Source organism: Citrus clementina, unplaced genomic scaffold, assembly GCF_000493195.1.
Source record: "Citrus clementina cultivar Clemenules unplaced genomic scaffold, Citrus_clementina_v1.0 scaffold_8, whole genome shotgun sequence".
Lineage (NCBI taxonomy): Eukaryota > Viridiplantae > Streptophyta > Magnoliopsida > Sapindales > Rutaceae > Citrus > Citrus x clementina.
The window spans coordinates 10,387,409-10,399,779 of NW_006262022.1; the positions used below are offsets into that span (position 1 = coordinate 10,387,409).

Here is a 12,371-nt window from a genome sequence, read left to right on the forward strand (position 1 = left end):
GTCAACTTCCTTTTTGTTTCTTGAGCTTTTATATATTGGAGGAAATTTATCAATCGTATATCCTTAGTTTATTCTATTATCAAATTTACTATAACACTTTCGGGATATATCAATCGTTGACCCTAAGTTAACAAAATATATTTGTCGTCCACCAAACCGTTAGTTGCCATTTAAATATGATGACATCAGAGGGGTAATTTGGTCTTTTCATATGATATAAGTGATAATTTAAGGGTATATAAGTGATAATAAGAGATTTTAAGCAAATACAAGTGATAATTTTCAAGGTAAAATTGTCAATTTGCTACAGTTCCATTAACTTTTCAATGGAAGTTAACAATTTAGTGGTCGATAGATAACTTTTGTCAATTTAGGATGGACGATTGATACACCCTTAAAGTATTAAAGCGCAAATTTAGGGTAAACGATTGATAATTTCCCTATATTAGAAAAACATATGCTTTAAGTTTGAGATTGCAATTGCTGATTAAATAAGTTACTTCTTCTGTGCGAATGAAATAAACTGCTTATTAAAAAGTAGCTTGATGTTTAATCAACTATATTGTTACAGTAGTTGTGAGTTTGAAAAATAAAGTATATGTTTTTTGGTAAATTTTACTACAAGAGTGTTGTTTAATTATATAATGACTAAAATAGGCATAAGTTTAAGTAGCCTTTTAGTTTTGTGAGTATGTTTAATAAATTATTTACACACGCCTTCTTTCTTTTTTAAACAAGTAAAATTACATAAAGTGAAAAAATTTAATTAAATAAAATCTAATAAACCTCATAATCTGTTATGTATAATATGATAAACATTTACACTAATACATTATCTAAATAAAAAAAAAGTAATATGTATTACATTCACATAAATAAACAATCTAGATCGAGAAAATGATCTCTTGTTTAATAGTATAAATGAAATAATTGAGAAAATATATTTAAAATGGGCCTAACGATGTTTTCTAATAAAACAAACACCATGTTAAAAGCTATGGTCATGACATTATAACTTTAAAAGTTATGGTTAACTTTCATATAAAATTATTCATAGTTCAAAGAAAATTTATGGATAATGGGTAGAACATATGGTAATTATAGTATATTTTGATTGTATCTGTAATATAATATCTAATGGTTTATATATTAGGGTCTATGGAAAAATAGGACATAATTGTCTTTTTATTAAAACACTAATATTATAATAGAACTTTAAAAAGATACGGTGGCTTATTTAATAAGTTACTTATAAAAATCAACAATTTACTCTTTTAAAAAGTTGCTATCAAAATAGAAAAATTATGAAATAAATAGTTTTTACAAAACTTATCAAATACTATTTTTATTAAAAATTATTAAATAAGTAGTTTATTGAGTTTCAACTTTAATCTCAAAAGTAAAGATAAAGCTAGCATGGGACTAGCTAGGGCATCGACACTTGCTGGCTTTTGAAAATTGTTTTGATGATTATATTAAAAAAGATTATTTTATTTGTTATTCACAAGAATGCCCCTGTTGAATCATAAATTATGAAAGTGCCCTCATTAGTTTTAAAATATTTCATGCTACTCCTAGTTTAAATGTCTAATTCTCAATAATTTGATAAATTTTTAAAATTTTATGAACCTTGAATACAGACAAAAGAGAACAAATACTAAAATGAAAAACAATTATGATGAAAAGTGAGAATAATGGACTAGCCTTTACCTTTTTTGTTTTGGATTCAAACAAATTAAACAATCAAAGATCCGTTATTTTACTTTACTCTTTGTTTTGTCTCTTTTCAGGGAATGCGAGGTACTCTTTTTGTCATCGATTTATTGGTCACATTATCATTGTTTTTATTAGTTGCCACTGCTATTGTTGAAAGAGTTTTTTTAGTTATGAATTATGTGAAGAGTCAATTTGTGAAGTTGAATTAGAGATGAATGATTAAATGATAATTTAGTTGTGTAGATTGAAAAAGGTGTATTTGAATTTGATTGTATTGATACATCAAATTCCATTAAGGATACATCATTTTGAACACATCAAATTCCATTAAGGAGTCCTCGATAAGAATAATTGTAATAAGTAAATTTATTATCAATTAATATTATAGTTGCCACTCTATATAATGTTGTATAAATTTTCAATATTATATTATATTTTAAATGTGACTCAGCTCAATCAAGCTACATTCTTGCCAAACGATGCCTAAACGAGTGATAGAGGGTGCGTTTGAGATTGAGGTTGGGCAATTATAGCTTAAAAGCTATAATACTAAAGTGTTTGGTAAACACTAACTACTGTAACTTGTAAGCTATATTGATATAATATTTTTATTTGTATAATGAAAAATCTATTATATCTTTAATAAGTTTGTCATAATTATTATTTAAAATTTATATTTACTATATATTATTAACTTTTGTTTGATAGTTATAAATTTTTTTCCACAGTAGCTGTAGCTTAGCAGCTGTAGCTTAAAAGTTATAGTACCTTAATCCCAAATGAGATCAAAATATCTCCTTTACTGTCATGAGGAATATGAATATTTTTTAAGGAAATTGATGCATGAGAAGGCTGACTTTACTTCTCCTTTCATATTCTATTGATAGCCTCCATTAGGTAACCAAAAACGTAAAAACAAAAACAGTTGACATTAACGAAAAAACAAAGACAGTTGACATTTTCTAACTTCCTCATTAATTAAAATGGAACCAAAATTTGTCTACAAATACCAAAGAGCTAGATCACTAGTCTATTACAAAGCCCCTAATATTCATCTTTCTAATACTAGCCTCATAAATTTTTGTACCCTCCTAAGTAACAAAAGGCAACTCAAGGCTCTGCGAGACATGACGACAGTGAAAAGCAATCAAAGACCAGCAGCAACGATACTGGCCGTTGGCACAGCTACTCCTCCAAACTGTTTCTACCAAGCTGATTACCCTGATTTCTACTTTCGTGCCACCAACAGTGAGCACAAGACCGAGTTGAAAGAGAAATTCAAGCGCATATGTAAGCATGGATTTACAAAAATTAATTTACAATAATTTTGTCTTATTTCATTTTTGCTAACTAACGTTTTGTTTCGGATCAAAGGCGAGAGGCAACCAATTAACAAACGCTATTTTCATCTTACTGAAGAGATCCTAAAAGAAAATCCTAATATGTGTTGCTATAATGCCCCGTCTTTGGATGCTCGTCAAGCAATGCTGATTGATGAAGTACCAAAACTTGGTAAGGAAGCCGCCTTGAAGGCCATCAAAGAGTGGGGACAGTCCGTGTCAAAGATCACTCACCTTATATTCAGTGCCTTTTATGGCGTTGACATGCCTGGTGCGGACGTCCGTCTGGTGAAGCTTCTCGGCCTCAAACCGTCCGTTAACAGACTCATGATTTATAACCAAGGCTGTTACATGGGCGGGACAGTCATCCGCCTTGCCAAAGATATTGCAGAGAACAATCCCGGTGCTCGAGTTCTTGTAGTATGTTCTGATATCAGGGTTTTGGACTTTCATGAACCGTCCGAAACCCACTTGGACGTCTTGGTTGTGCAAGCTGTTTTCGGTGATGGAGCTGGGGCTGCAATTATTGGTGCAGGTCCTGATATCTCCAATCACGAACGTACACTGTTTCAAGTTTTGTCTTGCACACAGACGACTATCCCTGACACTGAAAATTATATCACCGGCCAATTGAAAGAAATGGGCATATATGGTCATTTATCATTGGACGTGCCTGTGGCAATTGGGAAGTATATAGGCAAGTGTTTGTCGAATGCAATGAGTCCAATTGGAATTAGTGACTGGAACTCATTGTTTTACGTACTCCACCCTGGTGGTGATGGCCTCATAGACCAAGTAGAGAAAAATCTCGGACTGGGAAAGGATAAACTTTGGGCAAGTCGATATGTGTTAAGGGAGTACGGAAATGTTGGGGCGGCATCAGTGTTTTTTATTCTTGATGAGGTGAGGAAGAAGAGTTTTGAAGAAAGGAAGGCCACCACGGGTGAGGGATTGGACTGCGGTGTGTTATTCGGATGTGGACCGGGTTTGACGGTGGAAACCGTTGTGTTGCAGAGCTTCCCTATTGATTCCACCAACTGGTGACAACTATGCATATGCAGTTGTCTTCATTGGCTTGGTTAGCCATTAATGTTTTCCTTTTGTTTTCAATAAATGCCTCCTAACTCCTATGTATGGAGATTTACATTTTTTTAAAAAAATTACAAATGATACGGCGCTTGCTGCAGGGTTAGTTTGCATATCGTATCTCTATGTCCCTCGTATTGTAATAATAAAAAAGTGATTTTATGATTAAGATGGTGTAGTTTAAGATACTTCTATTATAATTAATTGAGGATATCTTTATAAAATTTTATTACATTTTACTACATTTATCTTAGGTAGCATTCATTAGTCTGAATTTTAAATAAACATAAATGTTTGAACCTAAATATCATGCCAGAACAAAGCATATTGAACTTGATATGCACTTTATCAAAAACAAAGTCCTTGCTGAGGAGCTAAACATTTATTATATACCAAGTGGGAGCAAATTACAGACATAACGACCAAACCACTTTCGTTCATCCATTTGAGCTATCTGAGATCCAAACTCAATGTACATACTTGTCCCTTGAGTTTGAGGGGGGCTGCTAAATTAGCATTCATTATTCAAAGCATAATAAGACTAAACTCAGAGGTACACGTGTCAGTACTGCCATGTCATCCAAGGTGACTAAGCAACATAACAACTCAATTGACAGCTTAGCATAGGTGGTTAAGTTTGCTGAAATACACATTGTGTGTACGTGTTGAAGTGCAAATAGATCTTATAATCTATTAATGTAATTAGTTATAAGTTGTTTATCTCCAATGAATATACTATATATATATAAGTTTAGCTTCTTCAGGACCAAATTTAAAGTCTTTCAGAAAGACTTAAGTTTGAGGAAGACTGTTGAAAATGAAACTGAACATGACTCAACTCATCTTGGAGTGACAGCTAGAATGTCTCTGAATACAAGACATGCAGCTCACTTAGGAATCATGATGAAATCAGCACATGATAATCTGGAATATCCTAGCTGGCAAAACTGTTATGCAGAGCTTCCCCAACCATTGATTAATTGATAGATTTTAGAGAGAATGAAAAATGTAATTGTTGTGCAAATTTTATTGAACTCGCAAATGCATAAATCTATTGTAGAATAGATCAATGGTGACGAGTGTCGATCCCACGAAGAGGTGAATTTTAATTATGTGTAGAGTTAATTTTCTAAGTGGGTGATTGAATTTGTGGTGAAAGTGATTTAGATTACTTTAAATTAAAATGGCGGGAATAAATTGAAGTGAAATCTATTAAAATGAAGCACTTGGGTATTTAGATCTGTATCAACATGTACCATGGGCTTAATATTCCTTATTAGTGCCAATTAAATCATGAGGGGGGTTTTCACTCCTCGTGAACTACACTTTAATCAATATGGTGTTAAGGGCTTATCGTGCCAAATAGTAATAACCTTGCACTATGGAGTCGGTTATACCAATGCGGTATCTAGACAACATTATTGCTATCTGTCGACGAAAAGTCAAAACATCCACATAAATCAGAGGGGAAGAGAAAGTAAATTTACCAAATAAAGCCCATGGAACATGTTGAGACTTCACCTTCAACCCAAGCTTGGAAGAAAATTAGCTGCTCATAATTGAACTAGGGGTAAATCATGGCCATCGGATTAAAACAATTTGGATGCCCACGATTGCGCCACGTGGCAAGTTCTGATTGAATAGAATACATCATCAAGGTTGTTATTTCGTGTATATGTATGTACCGTACGCACAGTTTTTGGTCCACTAACATACTGCCACATCACCGGTCAACACCACATCAATATTTTAGTGCAATAGGATCGTGACACATTATCGGTCAACGCCAACTCATCAGTCAATGCCACATAAGCAGTCAATACCACATCATCCGTCCAATCGAATGTTGCCATGTCATTGGTTGGTGCCACATCATCGGTCAATGCCACATTATCAGTTAATGCCATGTCATCGGACCGTATATGTGAACAATGTCGTAAACAGTACCATGTACAATACCGTACATGTGAACAGTGTTGTTTACCATTTTATGCTCTTCTTAAGGTTTTCGACTGTACTGAGTTCAAAATTATTGTCTGTTTTGCTCTCTGATCTTTTGTTAATTGTGAAATGATCATGATACTCCTAAAATACATAAAATACTTAATTAAAATAAAACACGCATAATTAAATCATGAGGGACTTAAATATATAAAAGTAGGAATGTTAGTGAGATTTGAAGTGTAAAATGATGATTTTCTTCTTTATAAATATACACTTTCTATCACTCAACAATAATTCATTATTTTCAACTAGCAAGAATGAATCCAGAATACAACATGATTTTAGCTGTGAGTATTTATAGGCTTCGATCGAAGCTCCTAGAATTTTCTAGTTCAATAACAAACTTGTAAACATATCATTGTGATTGAAATAACAAACTGAAAATGCAATGAATCTTAACCATCTACACATAACTAACTATCTAACTAATCATTGGTTGGGGAAGCTCTGCATATCAGTTTTGCCAGCTAAGATATTCCAGATCATCACGTGTTGATTTCATCATGATTCTTAAGTGAGCTGCATGGCAAGATGAGTTGACTCATGTTCAGCTTCATATTCAACACCCTTTCTTAAACTTAAGTCTTTCTGAAAGACTTGTAGTTTGCTCCTAAAGAAGCTGAACTTAGGATAGGTAAGTGGCTCAGTCAATACATCAGCAACTTGATCATTGCTAGACACAAAAGCAATTTCAACTTCTTTTTTTTCAACTTTATCTTTGACAAAATGGATATCAATTTCCATATGTTTAGTTTTTAAAAGGAGATAGGATTTGTTGCTATAGTTGTTGCACTAGTGCTGTCACATAATAGCAGAGGTGCATTTTATAGCGTTATTTTCAGCTCTGTAAGAACAAAACACACCCAAGTTATTTCTGTACAAGCTAAAGGCATGACCCTGTATTTAGATTCTGTTGAGGATTTTGAAACTACACTTTGCTTCTTTGAACTTCAATTGATCAAATTTTCTCCCAGATAAACACAATAACCACTGGTTGAATGTCTGTCATTAGGATCATTGCCCCAGTCAGCATCTGAGTAAACCACCAAATCTAAAAGACTTGATTTCTTGAACATTAATTGATAATCAACAACCTCTTTGAGATACCTCAGTACTCATTTGCAAGCTAACCAATGAGGCTACAGAGGATTTGCCATGAACTGACTTAGTTTGTTAACTGCATAGGCAATCTCAGGTCTTGTAATTACTGCATATTGCAGTCGACCAATTGCTCTTCGATATTTTGTTGGTTCATGAAAAACGTTTCCAATGTTCTTGCTCAATTTTTCAGTGGTTGCCAGTTGTGTGTCAGCTCCTTTGCAGTCCTTTAAATCAAACTTGGCTAGTAAATCTTTTATGTACTTTCTTTGAGACAAAATCAAGGTATCATTGTTTCTAATAATTTTAATTCCAAGAAAGAAATTTAGCTCCCCTAGATCCTTCAGAGCAAAGGTGTTGCCTAAACTGGAAATAAGTTTTTCTATCTCTGCATTGTTGCTGCCAGTAACTATAATGTCATCAACATAGATCAATAACAAAGTTAAATCACTACCATTCTCTTTATAGAATAGAGAGGTATCTAACTTTTCTCTGACAAATTCCCAAGATTCAAGCACTGACTTTAATTTTTTAAACCAAACTCTTGGACCTTGTTTCAAACCATAAAGAGCATTTTTCAACTTACAAACATACTTGGGATGAACAGGATCTTCAAACCCTTCTGATTGAGGCGTATACACTATTTCAGTTAGCTCACCATTTAGAAAAGCATTATTGATATCTACTTGTCTAAGTCTCCAATTATTTGTAGCTGCAAGACTTAATATAATCCTTATTGTAGCATCTTTTACAACAGGACTGAAAGTCCCTTGATAATCTATCTCTTCTGTTTGGAGAAACCCCTTTGCAACAAGTCTGGCTTTGTAATTTTTGATGAATCTATCTGAATTCTACTTCACTCTATAAACCCATTTGTTACCCACGAATTTCAAATTCTGTGTTGGGGGGCACCGGACACCAAGTTTAATTTCTTATAAGTGCATTGAATTCTTCTTGCATTGCTTGCTTCCAGTTTTGATCATTCAATGCTTCAGCAACACTTGAGGGGGTTTCTAATGACAGGGTCTTTTGAGTATTAAAGATTTTTGGTTTAAATATGCCAGCTTTTGCTCTGGTTATCATAGGGTGAGTTGGTTTTAGGGATTCTATGAACATTATTCATCTATCTATTTGCAGCGTTTTTCCCAATTTGGTCATATCAGTTAAGAATAATATGCGAGTTGTTGTTTCTTAGATTAAATAGGCGGTTTGAAGGTTAGATCCTTCCAGTGTTCCGGGCCCTAATGATTTTCCGCGGCCTTTTCTTTCAATTATGATTCGTGAGTTAAACAATTTTTCAAGTAGAATTAGATCCTTCTGAATTTAATTATTAATTTTATTAATTTGATTCCAAAAGTTCAAGAGGCTTTGGTAGTGTTAAGGAAATTATCCCATATCGAATAAGAATAATTATTAACTACGCTAATAATTTATATAAGCTTGAGGAGTTGAGGCCCAACTTTTGAGTATGAATTAGATTTATAGGTTTCTATAAAAATTTGAAAAAATTCAAATTAATTTTGAGCACATAGATGAGCTCCATAAGAAAAGTCGGGCAAATTTAACTTTGCTATTGCAAATTTCTGTTTAAGCTCATCCTTTAACATTGCTCCAGTCGGAATATTAAACTTAATGCCTTCACAAGAATAATTGAATACCAAGAATTACATCCATGTATATTCAAAAAAAAAAAAAAAAGAGTTGTTTTTTACCATGATTTGATCACATTGTTTACCATGATGAAGATTTTTAATTTGAAATTTGTCAGTTCAGCTATCAAACATCGTGGTACTGATTCATAATGGTAGACCTAATGATAAATAAGTTAAATAACAAACTAATAATACTAATAAATATGTTTAACAAAAAAATAACATTAAGTTAACTTCTTAATATTTAAAATAAGTTTGGTCAATTTCTTATAGAGAATGGTTTCATAAATAGTTGGTACTTTCATTTATTCTATTACCATTTGTCGTTATTAATCTGAAATGATTGACTTCAAAAATTTTCAAAGTTTTACAAGGTATAATATTAAACCTACATAAAAATTTAGATAATTCACATTTTTTCAAAAGTATTTGAATATTAAATTAAGTTATTTAATACTGGGAAGTGTCCGATACCTTGCATCTTAGCTTGCAACTTGAAAAGTCAGAGTTCCGACTTAAAATATTTAACATAAATATGCCTTTATATTGAAACAATAATTGAAAGCCATGTGCTTTATCTGTTAACGAACACGTCTTTATTAATTTTTAAGTATAAATTAAATAATGTCAGAATAGCATGTTAACAATGAATCATTATAATACCAGATGGAATTCATCGACTATGCTAAACATCAAGTTATATTGATTGTTTAGTTGTTGTTCAAATTGATAGATAAGACTTAACTTGCATACAACTAGGCATCAAAAAATTAAAGTAAATGCTTCTTAGTCTTTTTTTTTTTCAAGTTAATGACGAAACCGAACGCGAAGATTTATAAAAGATAGGGAGATAAAAGTGTTTGAATAACTGGAATATTATTAAATATAATATGAATATCAAAATTAGGATTTTAAGAGCCTTATATACTAATCCTAAATAATGTAAATTTAATAAAATAGGTAAATTCAAATTATTATTATTACATAATAAAATTCTACTAATTGAAAAAAAAAAACAAACAATACTACAAAAAATGATATCTAAAAAATGATATCTAAAAAAATAAAAAATCTTAAAAGTAATAGAAAAAGTAGGAAATAACTTAAACTAGAAAATGACCATAAAAAAGAAAGAATTTCTGGCCGAATTATAGCGCTTATATTTGTTTCGTTGCAAGCCTAGAAACGATATATTGTATGCCCCATATGAACACCTGTAGTTCAATTTATGACCTCGCAAAAGTATTCTACTCATCCTATACTCCGTTCTACAATATGCAAGAGAGGTAAGTAAAGTTGAAATCAATTGTTTTATACTCTACCTCACGGGGGAATTTGAACTTGGTTTGACTAGGCAAAAAAACCTACTTGAAGAGAATTTGAACTTGAGTTATTAGCTAAATAAAACTACTTGAAAATTACTAGACTCCTGGTGGCAAATACCTCTTAGTGACCTCTCTAGCGATAGCTCTTAACTTTAAAACAATAACAGTTGTGAAACATGCATTACTGTTAAACTTGCATGTTGAACAAGTAGAGTTTCAATTTTAATATTAAGCTTAAAATTGCTTTCAGAATAACTTGTCAACAGGATATGATTAATACATCGTCTTTATACAATATGAAACTCTTTAAAAATGCTTTCAGAATGACAGAATAAATTATTTGGCTTCTTTTTTTGGTTATTTCTTGGGTACCTAAAGAGAAAACAGTACGACATAAATAAAATGAGGAGAAAAGTCCGAAGTCTCATGATCTGCTTCAGGATTCAAGGTTTTGACACTGAAAATTTGGACAATTATCATTCGAACTCATTATCAGAGGATTGACAATCTTTTTAAACGCTCAAGCTGCATCCTGACAGTTAAAATCTGTCCTTCGTGGAAGAGGGCATCATAAAATTCCCGCGGCGACTTGGTGCAGACATACACCAAACTCTGCAAGGCTCTTCTCATTGTTGTAATATTACAGTTCAAAGCAAACAAACAGGGTAAGATAGCCACTCTCAAAATCATCAATAAATGGTAGATCTCAATATTTTTGTGAAATAGTCCAATCCACCACTTCATTTTATTCTCCTCACCGGAACTGCAGTGCAACGTTAACAATATTTTCACCAATACCTGGATCAAAATCTTTGAATATTGGAATGGTGCTTCCATCCTGGAAGATAACCCACTCAACAAAATATGACTTGGTAACGAAAATAGAGCCCTTGGAACTACTAAATAAAATCAAACTGCGCTCCATAAGATACAGGAAATCAGAGGGTCTTATTACATTTGCCATACAAAACTGCAGGGTACATAAGCTTCTGCCATAGCTATGCCGAACGCCTGAATGTGATGAAGCAGCCCTTATCTGGCTTCTAAATTCAGACAGAGAGACTTGCCAAGGTCCATCCATGGTGGCATTTTGTCAAACGTTTTGGATATTCTGTGACATACATCATCACCAAGCTTACCAGACCCGAGAATCGTTACCACCAAGATTCCAATTTGGCAAAGAGGGAAATAATCTTTAGAACCAATGTGCTTAAAAATAAGCTCTTTGATAACATTCCTGCAAGACTCAGTTACTCCCGAAGAAATCATATTTATTTTCAGTGATTGGTGCCAGTCAAAAGGAAAAATGAAGTAGAAGAAACCCTCAGTTGATTGTTCAATCACTTTCTGCAATCTGTTAGTATCACCGTACTGGAGGACCAAATGTTGGGAACTCAAAAGAAATTTTGGAACCTTAATGATACAAGTACAACACAGTACTTGGAAAAATACAGATGGTGAGTTCTTGTATGACTACTTATTGAGGGCTTCCAGTTTCTCCAAGACCTTCATACCAATAGAAAGCAACTCAGAACTCCATTATCTCCTACCATCAGAGACAAGCCGATTGTCAGAGATAGAGGCCAACTTCCCACTTCTTGGAGCATTTATACTGCCCAATTTTCTTGCCCAGTCAGCATCAGAGTTCAACAAAAGATCGATGGTATTTGGATTGTTGTATTTCTTCCACACACCAAGGTCACTCAAGCAGAAATCTCCATTACTTCTATAGTTATTAATGTCCTGGCTTTGAAGGCATCCAAGGTACTCAAGTACATTTGCGATCTTATCCTTGCAGCAATCCCAGAAGTAGACCAGAGTCTGAACAGAAACCCCGTTTTTACAAATTTTATCCTCTGGATATTTTGTGAGATCTAAATTCAATCCATCTTCCAACACATATTCGGAGAAACTTTTATGAAGATGGAAATCCGGAATCTTTCTAGCAGACAATGATTCACCAGTGATATTCTGATGCCTCTTTGAGGCATTTAACTGTTGAATCATTCTCATCAATTCATTCTGATCATCTGATAAAATGTCAACTTCGGTACAAACAAATTCATAGAATTGTTTTGATTCATTCTTTGCCAGTGACTTGGCATTTCCTAGAAACTTCTTCTCCTGTGCAAACAGCTTCAAGGCCCAGC

The 12,371-nt window shown here is 33.0% G+C and overlaps 1 protein-coding gene across 1 annotated transcript; it reads left to right on the top strand.

The window, feature by feature from the left end:
- Window positions 1-2,699: 2,699 nt before the first annotated feature.
- LOC18034320 (chalcone synthase) lies at window positions 2,700-4,100 on the top strand. Its single transcript, XM_006423658.2, has 2 exons — window positions 2,700-3,006; window positions 3,091-4,100. Exons 1-2 carry the CDS (start codon window positions 2,700-2,702, stop codon window positions 4,098-4,100), a joined length of 1,317 nt encoding a protein of 438 aa, XP_006423721.2.
- The last annotated feature ends 8,271 nt before the right edge of the window (window positions 4,101-12,371 follow it).

What these genes read in the sequence shown, in the direction of transcription:
- LOC18034320 (XM_006423658.2), top strand. Translation starts at nt 2,700, where the DNA reads ATGGAACCAAAATTTGTCTACAAATACCAAAGAGCTAGATCACTAGTC. An exon ending in AGAGAAATTCAAGCGCATAT is followed by an intron (nt 3,007 to 3,090) that starts GTAAGCATGGAT and finishes TTCGGATCAAAG; the next exon opens with GCGAGAGGCAACCAATTAAC.